This window comes from Castor canadensis, chromosome 1 (assembly GCF_047511655.1).
Source record: "Castor canadensis chromosome 1, mCasCan1.hap1v2, whole genome shotgun sequence".
NCBI lineage: Eukaryota > Metazoa > Chordata > Mammalia > Rodentia > Castoridae > Castor > Castor canadensis.
The window spans coordinates 37,729,687-37,749,011 of NC_133386.1; the positions used below are offsets into that span (position 1 = coordinate 37,729,687).

General features: G+C 38.1%; 1 protein-coding gene across 3 annotated transcripts in view; it reads right to left on the bottom strand.

Annotated features, from left to right (window-relative positions):
- Positions 1 to 868: 868 nt before the first annotated feature.
- Ncoa7 (nuclear receptor coactivator 7) overlaps positions 869 to 19,325 on the bottom strand; it is a 153,058-nt gene continuing 134,601 nt past the window's right edge. For 2 of the 3 annotated variants that reach the window (XM_074075249.1, XM_074075247.1), the window contains exons 11-16: positions 18,831 to 18,978; positions 10,065 to 10,190; positions 8,308 to 8,460; positions 4,200 to 4,295; positions 3,724 to 3,797; positions 869 to 3,368 (exon numbers count right to left, since the gene is read on the bottom strand). In XM_074075249.1, the coding sequence (XP_073931350.1) occupies positions 3,233 to 3,368; positions 3,724 to 3,797; positions 4,200 to 4,295; positions 8,308 to 8,460; positions 10,065 to 10,190; positions 18,831 to 18,978 (733 nt within the window). In that variant the 3' untranslated portion in view covers positions 869 to 3,232. Of the gene's footprint in view, positions 3,369 to 3,723; positions 3,798 to 4,199; positions 4,296 to 8,307; positions 8,461 to 10,064; positions 10,191 to 11,446; positions 11,804 to 18,830; positions 18,979 to 19,325 lie in introns of those variants that run through there. The other variant, XM_020186233.2, reaches the window with a different exon arrangement.

The following is a 19,325-nucleotide window of genomic DNA, read 5'->3' on the forward strand; positions in this document are numbered from 1 at the left end:
TGTGAAGAAACATTTAGTTGTTTTTTCCTACCCAAGACCTTTGATACAGATTTATGAAATGAGGAATTAAGAAATAATGAAGACTGGTAGGGTCTCTATCTCTAGGGGCTAGAGGCAGAAAATTTATCGGGGGTGGGAGCAAGGTAGTCTGCATGGAAATTAGGAAGTAGTTGGACAGATGGGAAAAGAAGGAGGGCATTGTTCATAAAATAGCTAGAAGAATTAAGAACAGAAGTGAAACTGGTAGATGAAGCCAAGCTTTGTCTCTAATAACAGGAGCAGTTTCCATGGACTGAAGAGACAATAGGAGGTTTGCTACAGGAAATGAAGAGGGTAGCAATGAAAACATAAGCATGAGACCTAGTTGAATCTTGTATATTTCAACATCCTCTCATACAAGTAAAAATCCTGGTACAAGCATGCCTTATCCTATTGTGCTTTACAGATACTGCTTTTTTTTTTTTTTCTGCAAATGGATGGTTCTTGACAACCCTGCATCAAGCAAATCTATCAGTGCCATTTTTCCATCAGCCCCAATAATCATTAGCATTTTTAATAAAGTATTTTAAATTAAAGTATCTACATTATTTGTTTCAAATATGTTATTTCAGGGATAGAGGCAAGCAGTAGAGTACCTTTTGGCAAGCACAAAGCTTTGAGTTCAAGCCCCAGTACCACCAAAAAAAAAAATTACTGCAGGTTTAACAGACTACACAATAATGTAAACATAACTCATATGCACTAGGAAACCAAACTATTCATGTGACTTGCTTTACCACAATGGCCTAGAACTGAACCTTCAATGTCTCCAAGGTATGCCTGTACCCAATAAAAACCTGATGAATGAATTCTCAGAGAAGAAAATCCACTGAATGCATAAATTCCTTTATTGAAAATATTGGAATAGCACTGCATTACATATAGTCAATATCCATAAATGAAGGGTCACACATTTCTGGTTGGACAATACTGTTTTAAATAGAGAACAAAGCATCTGGATATGCTCTCATGAGTATAGTATCATGGACTCAACTAGGTAAGAGTGAACAATATGTAAAATGACCATTTTGTTCAGTAATAGCATCTGGTTGCACATGGCATAAATGGTAAACACGATCACCATGAGACATTCCTGGTACCTATCTCACACCAACTCATTTTTTAATGAGATTAAAGTTAAATTGCTAATATGTGTTAATCATGAGTTCTCAATAGGAGAATGTGGGTTAAAAAGTATGTGTGGGTTACAGATTTAGAATTTTATAGCATTCATTTAAACCTGGAATGGGAACATAGTGTAGTAACTGTTGATTGACAGGATGCCACTGGACAATTTTTTTTTGCTCTTTTTATAAATAGTCTAAAAAATAAGAGAATAGTCTAAAAGAAATATTCTAGGAACTGTTTCATTAAAATACAGATATGTAAATGCTGTTTATTAATTTTCCTTTCAAAGACCAGATTACTTCTCAGCTTTGTCTGTTATTTAAATTTTTTTCCATTAGCAGTCTTTGGCTTTCATAAAAGTCTGGCAATTATTAATATTGGTTAAGTTTTTAACAAGGCTTTATTTTTTTTTAATAGAAGATGTTGTAGTATGTGAAACTGGGTTGATATTTTAAAAATAGGTTTTCCTTTTTATTCCAGTTTTGGTATGAATAGATTTCTTTGCACTGCATTTTCTCAAGTAAGAGTCTAGAAACCAAGACAATTGGTCTAATTTGAGGTTTTTCATTTGACTTAAAAAATTCAGAAATTATGCGGGGCATGGTGGCTCATACCTGTAATCCCAGCTACTTGAGAGGCAGAGATATGGAGGATCACTGTTCGAGGCCAGCCTGCACAAAAAGATAGTGAGACCTCCATCTCAACAAAATACGCTGGCTGTTGTGGCATACGCCTGTCATCTCAGCTACATGGGAGAGGTAGGTAGGAGAATCGCAGTCCAAAATCACTCGGGCAAAAATGCGAGACCCTACGGGGAGGTGGGGGACCTACTAAAAGCAAAATAACCTGGGGGCCTGGCTCAATTGGTGGAGTTCCTGCCTAGCAAGCAAAAGGCCCTGAGTTCAAACCCCAGCACCAGCAAAAAAAGAAAGAATAAAGAAAAAAGAGCAAAAATTAAAATAGTCCCTTTTAAAACAGAGGCCCACTCATTAATGTAAACACTTGGAGGGAATTTGTGGGAAAACCCTCCCCCAAAATTTTGAAAATTAAGTTTTTGTTATTAAACACAAATGATTTCATAAAAAGAAAAACATTTTCCTTTCAGAAGCAGGGTTTGTTCATATGGTTTCCAATCTATGAATATCAACTTATAGACTGTGAGAGATGGTATATTCTGCTTTGCACAAATATGTTCAGGGTTATTTACTATTTTTTGGGGGGGTTTGAACTCAGGGCCTCATGCTTGCTAGGCAGGTGCTCTACCACGTGAGCTACTCTACCAGACATTCATTGTTCAGGGTAATTTGAAGTATACTTCTTAATGACTAAATAAAAAGAGGACCTATAATAGTCAAATCAATAAACATTGGTCATGAGCTTTTAAAAAATTCAGAAATATATATATTTGTATATACTACTTAAGACCTACACACCCTAAACAATCAGGGCAAAAAAAAAATCAATATAAAACTATATAAACCAAAGACTTGTTCCCAAAACATAGCACAAAATGTATATATTCCTTTATTTCAGGATTTGACACATTGAAAGAAAAAAACTGCCAACACATTTTTGACAATGTACTAGAAATAATAAATAAAAGTTTAAAAATCATATATTCCCTTTAAGTGCTATGTCCTTTCAGTTTTTCTAAATGAGACTAACCTTCCAAGGCAAACAATAGCTGTACATTTTGGTAGTGAAAATTATGCTGATAAATACACAAGGCATGTATATATTTCCACAGTATCTTTTTTTTCACAGTTACCAAAAATAAAAATTGCATTCAACTCATACGTCTATAAACACTCTTAATCTTCACTGTGTGGATTTGAAAGGAGTGTAAGTACAAAGTCTTTCAACAATCTGGACTTCAGATGTCTTTCTTCAGTGTCTGCCCTCTGCATGTACCCTTGAGAACTTTTCTGCGATGTGATCATGCTGAGATGATAGCAGAAAGAAAGCGTCGTGATAGGATGAGGCAGCCTGGGCTGGGTCTTTTGTCTTCCAGCCAGCTTTAGGTGGGCTGATCCAATCCAGTCTATATTTTAAGGCAGCCTGAATTTCACTCAAATGTCCACACCTCCAGGTCCTGAACTATGAAGTCTTCCTTTTTGGAAAGAATATCATTATTGAAAGTGCTGCAAGAGTTGCTTCGTCCGTGATATAAATCAGCATCGAGCCACAAACCAAATCGTCCCCTGAAAACAGATTAAAGAAATAGGGTGAATGCAGGACACTTTCTGTCTTCCCTTGTCTCATCTTCTTTCCTTTATGCCATAGACAAAACTAAACTGCTTACAAAGTAAAGGGCATAGTTCCTTCAATTCATTTGAATGACCTCTTTCCTAAAAGACAAGTGGTAACAGTCTCTTACTTAGGCACATGAAAAAATTTTATCTTTGATTCTTAGTGTCATATGTCTACTGTCCTAATTAATCTAAGCACACAGACTAGCTAAAACCAACTGACACCAAGGTTTTAATCACCCCTCAGGGTCTGTTTTCAACTGGCAAATTTCTATTGTCAAGTGGAAAAAACAAAAACAAACCTTACCCTCCACCACCAAGTTCTAAAGAACTTATGTCTCCATTAATAAAATATGAATTTTCTCCACTCCACTTGAAGACCTAGGGGCAGAAACACAAAACAGAGAGCAGACATCTCAATCTGGAGAGAATTCTCAAATAGGGCCTCTTAGATAGGACTGTTGTATAGAAGGGATCCAATCCCCCTTGCCTGAGGAAGCTCCTGATTGCCAGATCTGGCTCACACCTGAATGAGACTGCCAAAGGGCTATGAAAAGCAGGAAAAAGACCTTTCCTCCCTGGTTCCCAGACTGAGCAATTCCCAGGACAGGAACCCTAAGCAGTTGTGGGCTACTGTCATGGGGACCTGAACCAGGCCAGAGCAAAAGAAAATGAAGTTGTAGGACAGATGCTGCTCCAGTGCCCGGTCACCCGGCTCACCCCCTCCCCACCACTGCTGACAATGTGACACTGGGAAGTCAAATATTTCTCCCATGCAGGTACCTTGAAATGAGGGCTAAATGTGTACAGGAATGTTTCGCCTGTGCCATAATAGTGGTCACTGAACTTGAAGGGATGTGTTGCATATGCTCCAAAGATCTGTTAAAGAGAACAGAAATGTTACCTGCTTTCAAAACTAAGCTTCCCAAAGAAAAGATTTCTGAAATATTTTTGATACACTCTTGTTCTGAGATCTCATTATACCCCTTTTAGCAAATATTACTACTAAATTAGAACTCAAGTAGGAAAAAAAAAAACCACCAAAACACAACAATCAACAAAATGCACCCAGCTCTAATTGGAACACAAGTGGTCAGGCATCCTGGCACATGAAAATTCATCAGACAACTCATTTTAAAATCTGTCCCAGTTTTAAAAGACTGCTAAAGTCTAATATGTTGACAAATTTCCTTTATGATGAAATAGAAGTATTAAACAAGATGTGCCTTGTACCCAGAAATGAGCTCTCGGAGAACAAGTCACAGCTCTTAAGTGTTTTATAAACGCAATCATGGTCTAACATTTCCCAGGAGAAAATAAACTTTTCACCCTTTTGATTTGTAACAATGACTTTCCACTATGCTTATCAAAACTATAACTGAAACGTGACAGATTAGTACATCTTAGTTTAAAATGACTTTTAATAAACAAGTAACTCTAAGATATTATGGGCTTTAAATGCAGTTCAGATGTGTGAGGTCCTTCTACTTTTTCTGTTGGGAGGTGCAAAGAGAGCCGAGTTACATGAGGAGCAGTATTTTCAGAATAGCACTGTCTCGGTGTCCTGTACTTCTGTTCAGAACCTAATCAGTCCTCGCAGGGGTGAGAGTGGCAGGGTGAGCATATATATTCTGAAAATGTGCCTCAGTGATTCAATACCTTCTACTCCAAATCCCACTTGAACACAGTGCTTTAAATGGGGGTTATTTGAAAAAAGTCTCATGATTTTTCAAAATTATTTCAACTGTATCATAATCAATTACCATTATACTTGTAATACTAAATATCAGAACAGATGTCTAGAACTCTAATTAATGATCTTCATACTTCCTGCTGTCAAATTTTTCTCTAAAGCTGCTAAGAACAAAGAAAACCACAATTGTAACAAAACATCAAAAATATTTTCCCTTTTCCAGACATCTTTTAATAAAAGAACTAAAATAAAACAGGCATCTGTTGTTAAAAGCATGATGCTGAATTATGACAGGAAGGACTGGAGGTGTGGCTCAAGTGGTAAAGCCCATGAGTTCAAACCCCTGTCCCACAAAAAATTCTTAAATTATGACAGGAAGGCCATAGGTGGAACATAAGTCCCTCTCAGATGAATTTATAGGAAAAGTTATCCTTACTCTCTTGCTCTCTGCAAGATAATAAATAATTTTATAATTTCTTAGGTAAAATTTTTAAAGCAATCTTGAAAATCCATTTAAGGACCAGGAATGTGAATTAATGTTAATGCTGTTAGATATACAGCCCTGTGATTATGTAAGAAAATGTCTATTGTCTTTTTTCTATTAAATTATTTAGGGAAAAATTATATAAAGCAATATGTACCTATGGTAGTATTACTAGACTACACTGGATTTTAGTCTCTGAAACACACTGTGAGTGGGGAATAAGAAATGCTGGGGCTTGCACCTATAGGAGGTACACTGTAGATGACTGGCATTTGGAGGCAAAAGGAACCTCAGGTTGTTGGCCATATGTGCCCAGAATGAAGCGTCCAACAGTCCAAACTGCAGGTTGTTTGAGGGGTAGGTTATGTCTCAAGTGGCAAAGAATCCCATTGCTATTACTGAGATTTATTGGATTTTCTTGAATAAATATTTCTTCACTTGCTGTATGCGCTTAGGACAATTCCCAAAGACTTTAAGGAACTGTTGTTTTTATAATTTCTACCAGTCATGGTTCTTCCCCTGTGGATTCTGCAGAGCTCCTCATTGCTGACATTCTGCATATGAAATATTTTTATATTACAATTTAATCTATTTTCAGAGAAATTTACAGGCGGTGCTCTATTATGTTTCCCTTGGGAATGGGGATGAGGTAGGGAAAACAGAGCTAGTGTCTGGTATCCTCAAGCAACACAAGTATCCCTAGGGTACACAATTCCAAGACTCCATTTATGACAAATGGGCAACCTTCCTTACATGGCTGGTGACAGGATGCTTCATCGATACCTGCACCATATGGACCACCTACCACATTCTCCACATTTGCTATCTTTGGTAAACAGACAGAGAACTAATAAATATTTTTGGTGTAGGTTTGTGTGTCTATCCAAACTTCATCCAAAACATAGCACCCAACTTCTCAAACATTTCACTAAATCCCTATGTAATTTCATTTTAAACCATTTGCTGTTATTTTTTATTTATTTTTATTTTCACTGAACCAACTATTCAGCTTGGATCATTATTAAACAAAATATCAATCGGGAAATAGTAATAGTAAAAATGATAATAAGTCTCCTTCCCACAATTCTCAATACTAACTAAAGATTACCATTGAGAAAGATATCTTCAGCACTCCCATCTCTCCCGTAATTTTTCTCAAGATAAATTACATAGCATGGTCTATTTCTCTTAGAGTGATCTCTCATGAAGAGATAACAGGTTGTTAAGGTAACATGTGTCTCACAGCAAGCTCCCCAATGCATAATGTAAGTTAAGCATCCCTAATCTAAAAACTCAAATCTGAAATTCTCCAAAATCCAAAACATTTTAGTGCAAACATGAAGCCACAAGTAGAAAACTCCATGCTTTGAAAACTTGTTTTATGTACAAAATTATTTGAAAATATTACATAAAACTACCTGCAGGCTATGTGTATAAGGTTATATGAAACAAATGAATTTTGTGTTCAAACTTGGGCCTCATCCCTAAGATATCTCATTATGTATATGGAAATATTAAAATAATATCCAAAATTCAAGCCATTTCTGGCCCTAAGCAGTTCGTTAAGGGATACCTAGGTACTCATTAGACAATACTGAATAGATACATAAATGAATGTGGATGACTACTGAATAAAAGCTGCTTCAATGTTAGAGGGTAAAAAAAGGATGGCAGCCACATCTTAAAATCTTAGAAGAATTTCCTTCTTAATGTAACACAGATCAAACTGAAAGGAATGAAGAGCAGGCCTAAATGATACCTTCCTTCAGTGACTCAAGAGCTTTCTTTCATTTTCTACTGGGAGAAAAATGAAAGAAGCCTGGATAGAGTCTACTCATACTCCAGGCTTATTTGAGGGAAGAGATAATAATGTAGGGTAGACAGGATAATAACTAGATTTCACCAGCACCTTCTGGAAAGACCAACTGTCACATAGATGAAAGTGCAATCAGGATTGCACTTGTATTCTCTGCTGCTGCTAAGCAGCTGGGCCCCTAGGCACAACACCTGAGGCTTTGACCAGCTTCCATCACAACCACCAGGCAGGCAAGGTTTGTAGGCACTACTTTAGCCTCTTGGAAAAAGCGCTGATGTATCATTGGAACATATTTCTGCAATTATCTCCAAATCCAGACTTGAATTTCCCCAACTTTTTTAGCTTTAAGTTTTGTATATTATTAGTTTCCTATTCCATGGGCAGCATAGGAAAAAAAATTCCCTAGGATGTAGCTATATTTGGAGATGTGCTCGATTTTCTTTTTAGAGTTGAAATATGTAAGGGAGAAATGATATAGAAAATGGAATTTACTTCAAAATACTTCAGTAAAGAAAAAAACAAGGATTAAAGAAAGAGATGAACCAGGCACCAGTAGTTAACACCTGTAATCCCAGCTACTTGGGAAGATGAGATTGAGAAGATCGTGGTTTGAGGCCAGTCTGGGCAAATCAGTTCATGAGACCTGATCTCCAAAATAACCAGAGCAAAATAGACAAGATGTGTGGCTCAAGTGGTATAGTGCCTACTTTGCAAGCATGAAGTCCTGAGTTCAAACTCAAGTCACACACATACACAAAATAGATGAACCAAATGTGGCAAAATCTAGCTAGCTGTAGAATCTGGGTGGGAGTTCATTGCACAAGTTTCTCTACTTTTGAGTAGGTTTGAAAATCATCATTAAAACATGTTCTCTATGATTGGAATAAGTAGGCCTCACCTGATTATCCATATCTTTGATGACCAATAGGACAGGACTATCCAGTGATGCGGATTTCCGATAGAGAGTTTTCAAGCTGGTTCCATGCTCTAATGTGCTGTAGGCCAGTCTCCATGGATACCCTTGCACCCTTGCTGGAAGGCGTCGAGCTAGCTGCCAATCCAAAGAAGGAAATATAAATAGATAGCTCAATTCTGAGTTGTTTTCGTCTTTTTCTTGGTTGGTACTGGGGTTTTACCTCAGGCCTTCATACATGCTAGGCAGACACTTTGCACTTGGTAGGTAGGCGGCTGGCACTTGAGCTATTCCTTGAGCCCACAAATCACTTATGAACTGATGACATAAAATAAGTGCCTATGGCTCAAATTAAAAAATCATTTACTTACATATTGTTCCCTTTACTCTAGCAAATATTTGCCACCATAACTCAAGAGAGAGAAGGGAAAATCATTGCTTAACAGTGTTCATCTTGGCGAGGATGCTGCCCAGAGGATGCTTCCCCACTCAGGGTCCAAATGGGCTTCCTATGTCACTGCTACTAACAACTACAGCTATCTACACAAGTGAGAGCAAGAAAACACAGGTGCTTTATGCTAGAACTCAGAGGGACTATATCCACTTTGTACCTGAATCTTTTATCTATATCTATTTTTAGCTTAAACTTAGCTGCCTTAAGTACCAGCAATGTACATCTCTTAAAAAATATTATAAAGGAGGCTGTAAAGTGTTAAATCTTCAGAGTGCTTACCATCAATTCCAGCCAGTGGCACCTTGAACCGCACCTTTGTCGCTACCTGGCCAAGTCTCTTGGCTTTCCTCGGTCTTCAATGGCTCATTTGTAAACTGAGGGAGTTGAACTGACTTTTTTAAGGACTCTGAATTTAGGTTTCTAAGTTAACCGATGAAAGAAGTACCAGAGGTTCCTTACTAAGATTTAGATATAAGCAAGTAATATTTCATAAAATTCAAGTAGCAGATATTCAGAAAATATAAAGCACACAAAGAAAATTACAGAATAAGGAAAATTCTTCTTGCAGGCAAATGTTTTTTCACAGTGCAAGAAAGTGTATTTGCTGTATTACTTTTATTGAGCCCTACAGATTAAAGTAGGATAAACTGGGCTCTTTTTAAGTGCATTAGGACTATGGTAGGACACTTCTTTCGCTTTCCTCTCTGTCTCTGGTCTTTCTCTCTTTCTCGTTTCTTCCTCCCTGACAGGGTCTCTCTATGTAACCCAGGCTGGCCTTGAACTTGCCAGCCCCCTCCTCAGCCTCCTAGATGATAAGATTATACACATGCACCACCATGCCTAGACAATTTTTTTTTTTAAGATAAGAAATGGCTTTTCCTTCAGGTTTGAGAGAAGGATGTTAATTCATTATTTATTGGAGGGGTGGTACTAGAGTTTGAATTTAGGGCCTCATGCTTGCTAGGCAGGTGCTCTACCTAACTTGAGCCACTCCACCATCCCTGTTTTGTGTTGGGTATTTTCCAGATAGAGTCTCACGAACTATTTGCCCGGGCTGGCTTAGAATGGCGATCCTCCTGATCTCAGCGTCTGGAGTAGCTAGGATTACAGAAGGCTGCTGTAACTTTTTAGAAGCAGTGAAGGGATACACCTTTAATAGGCTGCCATGTTCCTCTTTTCTAACTTGGTTGGTCTTTCACTCTGAGTAAGAATCAGAGCAAATGGAGTCAGGGATTGGAATCTTTTTAAGGGCTGGAACACCTCTGTCATAAAACCTAGGAGAGCCCACCTGCTCTATGTGCATGTTCTCCAGGAGAGCGCTATGGGGCTGCAGGATGGGCAGCCCCTCGTCATCCTCATCCTCATAGTAGCTGCATGTGCTCTTCCTGCGTTTGGCCTCCTCAACAGTGATGATCTGAGGTGAAGAAACAAACAACCCAATACAAAGGATGAGTTTTCCTTTCCTTAACTGCTACAAAAATCACCTCAGGTACACAACTGCCAGAAAAAGGTGGCGCTTTGGTAATAGGAGATAAATTGTACAGGACTTTGAGGAAATGGCTAAATTTTTGAATCTACAAGAAAATGCAGAATTTAACACAAGAAAGCTGAGCTTTTAATATGTACAGATTAAAGTCATGAGGCTTCTAATTTTGCTATTGCTGCTGATTGCTCAGTCCTTGAGTGAGAACTGTTTATAACTTCTCAAGCAATTTATACACTTGAAAATGCTCTAAATTATTCTTCTGCAGGCCACATGTAAATTTAAATTATGAAGGAAATAATCAAGAATCGTTCAGTGAGTAAGTCTTCTATAAATAGGGAGTTTGGAATGATCAGGAGAGTTTTTAATCAAGGTTCCTGGGTTTTCTCCCAAGGTTGTGTGCATAACAGCCAAGTCTAATAGAAGTAATGACTGTCAACAACAGCAGCAGGAAGTTTACTCCAAACTACAACCAGGTAGCAGCTCTTTACCACTCAGAAATGACCAAAATATTCCCCTCTACACTGAGACACACTACATTATACCCAATATTTAATATTTAATTATAGCTAAGTTTATAAACTATCAAAGTCTTCATTTTAAAAATCTATTTCTGCACCATTGAATTATTTAGAAATTTAGTTATATTAGGCAACTAATTCACCAAAATGACTGGGTACCAGTATTAATGACTATTGTATGATAGAGAAAAAGCATCTAAGTTACATTTAGTGAAAGTTGTTAGGTAATGTATTACTCAATTTCCCAAATGCACTGTGACACATACAAAGGATCTACTGCCATCTGGGCCAGATTTCTGGTAGGGAAATCAGCTTATAATTTTACCATCTTCAGAGGGAGAATTTATGTAGAAATAACACTTTTGAGGATCACAAATCCAGCATTCAAATATATTAAATAAAGTACCATGTTTTTGGTAAACTCTACATTTACTATAAATACAAAATAAGGCTGTGAAATGAAAAAACCCATATACGGGTATCTATTACAAAAGGAAGGGGCAACCATACCATCTCCCACCTCCATAACAAATAAAATATAACCTGCTCTGGTTGAAATGCCAGTGCAATCCTTTCTAATTAGAACGAATCTCAAAACATATGGCGTGGTAGCTTACTGAGAATTCATAGTACCTTAATACCCCTCAGGAACTTACACCCACATACCTTCACAAAAGGCTCTTGGTCAGGTCTGGCACAATAGAAAATCTGAATGTCCAGTGGCAACCTTCGGCCTCTCATTATGACTGGAGAGAAGTATCAGCTTGCTCTCTAATGAGGAACAGGTTTTTTCTCTGTCTCCACACTAGTCACTTGCAGCCACACTGAGCTACAACTGTTTTTCAGTATCTAGCTTCCTGCATGATTGAGTTTCTGTTTCCCTTAGGAGGGGGATTGGTTAAACATTTCTACAGGAACACACCCAAATTAGGATTTCGAGTGCACACTTCCTGTCAGGAGACTGTAAAATGACACTTTTACCTCTGCAGTGGTAGTTTCCAAACATTACAATAAAATCTTATTGTTTGAGGTTTCCTCTTCCCCCCCTCCCCTTCTTGTACTTTCCCTCCTAGTTGCCCTCAGGGTAACTTGGCCTTTCTTGCCCTGCCTTTTCAAAGTTTTCTTTCAGTACCTTCTTTAAAGCTAAACCTTCATCTTAAATGTTATGTTTGTTCCCCAAATCAGCTTGACTCTCAAAGAAAAGATGAAAGGAAACCTTAAGTGAGGTAGGTTCATTACAGTTAAAACAATGATTACTGAGTGGGCGAACATCTGGTTTATTTGAGTCTGTGAAACCTGTCATCTTAAGATCAGTTTTACAAAACAGATGGCAAAGTAACATTTATCTTTTCACATTACAGAATTGATCTTAATGACTAATAAACATAATGAGTTCTCTTCTACTCCTCAGATCAGAGGTCAGAGAGTAGGAAAGAAATGTAGATCTTGCCTAGATCAATTTTCACCCATCTTTCTGAGACTCTCCTTAATGCCCTTTCAGACTTGGGGACAGTTAAGGAGATGGCAGTGCTTCTGCACAGCCATTCTGGGGTAGACTGTAAGATGGTCTCTGGAAGACTAGTGACCAGCCACATGTTAGCCAGAGCGGACCCTCATTGCAGGAGCCTAAACACAGCCTGGAATAGAATCACTGGATTCTGTGCCAAAGAGACAGTGCCTTCTTCAGTACGTGGCACTTCATGACAGCTAATATTTATTAAATACTTCCTATATGATGGTGAGAACAAGGTACTTTGCCAGGGACAGGGACACAAAGAAGTCCACAGTCTCCTCTGGATAGTAGAGAGGTGCAGTAGAGAAGCAATTATAAATGAGTAGCAATTCATGTGACACAGATGCTAAAAGCTATAGAGGTGCAAAGCTTGGGGTCACCTGGGATGTCCTGAGATGGCTTATTCACAGAGGACATGGTGGTTCCATTTATAAGAAGAGAGTAGGGAATGGGGAGATATGCCAGATGGAGGACCTGCAAGAATGCAAAGGTGGGTTCTAGGTTCACTATGGCTGGAGAGTAGAGAGGAAAGGAAGCAGAGGTGAGGGAAGTGCAAGAGTAGAGAAAATGAACACCTTGATGTTATGAAGGGGCCTGGAACTTGTCCTACACATCAGTATTTCTAAGACTCAGCTATTCTTTTTTTTCTTAATGTAAGATATTTATTGCTCTGTGCATTTTTATTAGCATATAATAGTTGTACAGGGGGATGCATTGTGATATGTATACATGTGCTTATAATATATCTTAGCTAGATTTATCATTCTCCCTCCTCCCCCCTTCTTAGAATAATTTCAATAGGTTTCATTCTTCTCTTTTCATATATGAATACAAAATACATCCACCATATTCATCCTTTCTTTATGCTCTTCCCCTCTCACTGGTACTCACTCACCCCTGAAAAGACTTATTTTACCCTCCTGTCCTTCACTTATTTTTAAAGTGTGTATTGATAGTCTAAGGGGGTTTTGCTTTGGCATTTCAGACATGTATGTATCTTGCTTATTTAGATTACCCCTCCCCATTATTTACTCTTTCTCTATCACCATGCTCCCCTACTAATTTAGCAATTCATAGTGCATTATATTATATTCCTATATAGATGGGTTGTTACAGTATTTTTCATTCTCTAACATTTTCTTTCCCTCTCCCACCTCCTGTAGTCCCCTCAGACAGACTCACTAATGCAATCTTGTTCTCTCACTATGTGTGTGTGTGTATATATATTTATATCAATATGATCATATATGTATTTATATGTATATTTAACTTATAGGTCTAGCTTCCACATATGAAGGAAAACATGCAACATTTGATTTCTGTGTGTATATGTGGCAATAGTGGGGTTTGAACTTAGGGCTTCACTTTTGCTAGGCAAGTGTTCTACCACTTTGTGAACCACTCCCCCAGTCCTTCTTGGTGTTTGGTGTTTTCAAAGCACAGTCTTGCAAACTATTAGCTCAGGCTGGCCTTGAACCATTATCCTCCTGATCTCTGCCTCCTGAGTAGCTAGGATTACAGTTGTGAGTCACTGGCTCCCAGCTTGACCTTTGACTTTTTGAGCCTGGCTCACTTTGCTTAACATGATGTTCTCTAGTTCCATCCATTTACCTGCCAACAGCATAATTTCATTCTTCTTTATGGCTGAATAAAACTCCATTGTGTATATATACCACATTTTCTTAATCCACTCATCAGTCATGGGACATCTGAGTTGTTTCCAAAGCTTGGCTACTGTGAATAGTGCTGCAATAAACACATGTGTACGAGTGACTCTACTGTATCCTGGGTATATGCCCAGCAGTGGTATCACTGGATCATATGGTAGTTCTAGATTTAGTTTTTGAGGGACCTGCATATTGCTTTCCATAGTGTTTACATTAATTTACATTCCTACCAAGAGTAGAGAAGTGTTCCTTTTCCCCCCACATCCTCGCCAGCATTTGTTGTTGTTTGTGTTACTGATGATAACCATTTTAACCGGGGTGAGGTGGAATCTCAATGTCATTTTTGATTTGCATTTCCTTTATGGTCAAGGATGTTGAACATTTCTTCATATATTTATTTTCCATTTTTACTTCTCCTTTTGAGAACTGTCTGTTCAGTTTATTTGCCCATTTATTCAGTGGGTTGTTTGATTCTTCAAGAGGTTAGTTTTTTGAGCTCTGCATATATTCTGGTTATTAATTCCTTGTCAGATGTAAAGCTGGCAAAGATTTTCTCCCATTGTATAGGCTGCCTCTTCAGTATAGTTACTGTTTTCTTTGCTTTGAAGAAGCTTCTTAGTTTGAACTAGTACCATTTGTCAATCCTTTCTGTTAATTGCTGAGCTACTGCAGTTCTTTCTTAAAGTTATTACCTATGCCTGTCTGGTTCAGTGTGTTCCCTATTTTTTCCTGGAGTAATTTTACCATTTCAGATCTTGCATTAAGATATTTAATCCACTCTGAATTGATGCTAGTGTAAGGTGAGAGATTGGGATCTAATTTCAGTCTTCTGCAGGTGGAAATTCCAGTTTTCTCAGCAACATTTATTGAAGAGGCTGTCTTTTTTTTCCAGTGCATTCTGGGCTCTTTTGTCAAAAATCAGATGGATGTAGTTGTGTGGGTAAAACCCAGCTATTCTTCAAAACTCACCTTGGAGAATACAGATTTCTACATTTCTCCTACATATTTACTGAATCAAAATCTCTAGTTATAAGAGTCTAAAGGGTCTAGAATTCAATTTAAAGAAAAAAAAATCCCAGGTGGCCCTTTCTTGGGGAGGGGCAGTACTGGGGTTTGAACTCAGTAATTTGTTGCTAGGCAAGCACTCTAACACTTGAACCATTCCACCAACCCTTTTTTGTATTGGTTATTTTTGAGATCTGGTGAACCATTTGCCTGGGCTAGCTTTGAATTGTGATCCTCCTGCTCTCTGCTTCCTGAGTAGCTAGTATAGGTGTGAGCCCCTGGTGACTCTTGAATAAGCAAGCACTCAGTGTGATGGAACTATTAAGATCTCTTTAGGAAAATGGGCAGTGGAAATGAGAGGATATTACAAAGAGGAGAAAGCACAACTGGCTAATATACATTTACATTCATTCTATCCTCAGGAGCAATCAAGGAAATAAATATTAAATTATAACATTTCTCATTTTCCAAATTAGCAAACATCTTTAGAAAGGAATAAAAGGAATTATAATGATAACACTTTCTGTTGGCAGAGCACAATAAGAAGGCTATACTGCACCCTGCTGCCAAGTTAAGCTAGTATTATATAAAAAATTAGGAGCCTTGGAGTCTTCACTCCCACTTCCTGTATGGGGAACAGGAATGTTTCTCTCTCTTTTTCTCCCCTCCCCATCTTGTCTATACTTTATCCTGTTATACTAAATAAATCCTTGCTAAAACAAAAAATTTAGGAGACTTAAAACATTAGTGCCCTTGTACTACATAATTTTACTTTTAAAAAAGTAAAAAATAAAAAAAATTAAAAGATTAATAAAAAAGATTGCAGATCACCTCATCCTTGTGAACAGCTTAAGTCAACATAAAGATTCGTGGGGGATTGTTTAAAAAAAAACAAATTAAAAAAAAAACAAAACAACTATTAACAGCATTAGGCAACCACTAAAACTGAGGCTCTCAAAATCTTTAATAATATGATAAAATTCTCAAAATTTATCAACTGAAAAGCCAGCACAAAACTACACAGAGCATAATCTCATTTTGCAAAAATAAAAAACATGATGCATTCCCCTGAAACATCTAGAAAACATCCCAATGCAAAATATAAAAGTCAAAGAAATGTGTAGAAGTATCAAATGTTGTTAGATAATATTTTTAAATTTTCTGTATAAAACTTTTCTGTTCTTTCTAAACTTCCTACAGTGGGTAGGCATTGTTTTGTCAAAGGAAGAGAGAAAGCTTGCTTAAAGATGTTAAGTACAGGGGTATGCACTGGTGGGTGGATTGGGACTGGAGTGTCCTTTGGAGTCCAGTTGAAGGTGCAGAGATTCTGATTAGGATCAGGAGAGTCTGATTAAGGAAGGGACTGGAAGTCTCTACAGTACTCAAGATCAGAATCATCAAGTTTCTAACTAGAGATGTCTGGATATAATGATGAAGAATCTGGTATGATAACCAGGGTTCTGGCTCTCATGCATGCTAAGATGGAAATAAAAGAGAAGCAGGTTTTGGAAAAAGATGGGTGAGTTATGCTCGACAAGCTGAGGATTATGCACCTGTTAGCTTCTAGGTGCATCCAAGATTCTCCTTCCCCACCCATGAATGTGGAGGAATGCTGTGACAGTGGATGAGTTTCAGGTAATGCTGGTGGGTAGAAGTTGCTCCTAAATGAAGGATGGAGCCTGGCCAGCATTCTTTTTTTCATAGTACTTTTGGACTCTCTCTTCTATACAGAAAGAAAGCAGAGATAAAGTAAGAGATAAGACCAGTTCACACACCTCTCTCCAGCTATCTTTTCTTTTGTTATAAGAATCAGCATTCCATCTTCACATTATAAGCACTGGCAAGAGCACTGGGAGCTTAGAAAGGCCAATCCATTGTTTCTTCCTTTAGCATGCCTTCTTCTCATCTTCTAACACAAGTCTACACACTACCTTCCAAAAGGTCTTGCCCTCTCTTTCATCTTCCTCAGTGGCTGGGCTGGAGAAGGCTCTGAGCAGACTGCCCACTCTTCTCTCCTCTGGTCTCTAGATCCTCAAGTGAACCACTCTCACTCTGCATGCCTCCTTAGCTCCCTTTCTTCTGGTATTGCTATGTAAGGCCTCTTTACCCACCGAAGTTGTCAAGAGCTGAGACTCAAGTCTGAGATCAATGGAAACAGGCAGAATATGCCTTAAGAGGACTGATTTGGCTCAAGATACTCAGACCTACTCAGGAAACATTTAAGACCTCTATTGGTCTAAACCTTCTTTCTGGTCTCTGTACTGGGATGAAAGGCCATAGCCTCAGTAAGAAACTACACTCTTCTTGGATTTGCTTTGTCTGTGTCCATATTTCATGAGAGATACTTGGGCAGAAGTGATTAGGGGATATTCCTGTGTTCCTTGGCCAGAACATTAGTGTCACACCATCTTTGCCCTCAGGGTCTATGGGATATCCATGAGTTCTAGCATCTTGGAGAAAAGAGAGAGGTAGATATTCACATGGAATGAAGGTATTCATTAGAGATGACTTCAGTGGTGACTGGAGAGCAAGCTGGCCTGTTAAGGTGATAAGGAATAAGGCAGTTGAGAAACAGGAGGCAATCCATATGATTCAGATTTATTTAATCAAGAAGCTCAGTGGTGACAGAAAGGAAGGTTATAGGGGAAAATATGCAAAGAAATTAAGAAATGAGAAGTTTCTTCCTTTATTTTCATTCCGCAAAAAAGTATTTTACATGAAAGTAGAAAGGGGGCCTTTCTTCCTTCTTTGGGAAGAAGAAGGTCACCAGCAGGAGAAGGGAGGGAGACAAGAGTGGGTAATGAAACAGACATATTTCTTCTTGTCTTCTCTCCAATTTCCCAGTTCTACAAGCTTATTAAGCATAGAGAGCCTGTTTTATCCATCTTCATAGTTACAGGGCCGTGTCCCAAAGGGGTAGAGGTGCTTGATACATGCTTATTTGATTGGATGAAGGTAACTTGGGAATGGCAAATTATAGACTGTAAGCCAAATTCAGCTCACCATCCATTTTTGTATAGCATATGATGTAAGAAAAAATTAAAACCTATTTTAAGTGGTTAGAAAATAATTTTAAAAGTATCTATCTATCTATCCTATCTATCTACCTATCTATCGATCTATCGATCATCTTCACAGTACTGGGGTTTGAACTCAGGGTTTCAAGCTGCTAAACAAGGCTCTACTCCTTGAGCCAGGTCCTACTTCTTCCCCTTCCCCCACTTTTTTGATATAGTTTTCAAATAGGGTCTTGTGCTTTTTCCTGGGCCAGCTTTGGACTGCCATGCTTCTACCTCTGCCTCCCAAGTAGCTGGTATTGCAGGTGTGTACCACCATACTGACTTATTCTTTGAGACAGGACTTCACTAACTTTTATTGCCAACACAGGTCTTGAACCACTATCCTCCTATTTCTGCCTTCTGAGTAACTGAGATTACAGAAAGGCACCACAACACTCAGCCCTAAGAATAATGTTTTGTGACACAAGTAACTTATGAATGGAATATAACTAAGTTCACTCATTTATGTATTTTCTGATTGTATGACATGCTAAGTCAAAATTATTTATGATCTGGGCCTTACAAAAATATTTTCTGACTTTTGAACTAAGGCATGGAGCTATGGTTGAGAATATCATTGGATCCAGTGAGTGTAGTGAAAATGAACTGTGTGTGCATGCTTGGTAGTGGTCTTTCTGATACATGAAACTAGCTTCAAAAAGAATAAAGTTAATTTCCCTTGTAATTTTATAGGTGCTCAGGAGTGCTAGCTCCTTAGCAGTTACTGGAATCTGAATGCAAGAACGTTAAGACTGTGTACTGCATTTTAGGGTCCACAGTAGCTTTGTCCTTGCCTAAGTGCTCACCTCCCAGCTCTTGGTCGTTGGCTCACTGAAGAAATTGTCGATCATATTCAGTTCTTCCTTTTCCACCACCACAAAGCCTTGCTCTTTGGCATCTTTCCCATAAACATCAGGAGACCACTGAACAAAGAATGTGTACAAATGATCCACCCTGAAAAACATGTTTGTAATATTCATTAACACCACGTCTGCTTTCCTGGAAGAAACTAGGAGGTACTTGAGTATATACAACCATCTTTTTCCAGCTTGGCAAATCTGTTTTGCCAGTTAGGAAATTTCCCCTGTCAAGATTATCTTTATGAGTGGCTTCCAAGTTCTGAAACTAAAGGACAAAAAAGGAAAGCAAAAGTCCACAGACACTGAAAAACACTATCTTTCAATCTGAGGGAAAGATCAAGAAATGAGACTAAAAACTGAAAAACGTGATGAATTATTTATACCAAATGTTTCTTCCATGTTGAGTTTTCATTTATCGAGCACTTTTATTCTCTGAGAAAA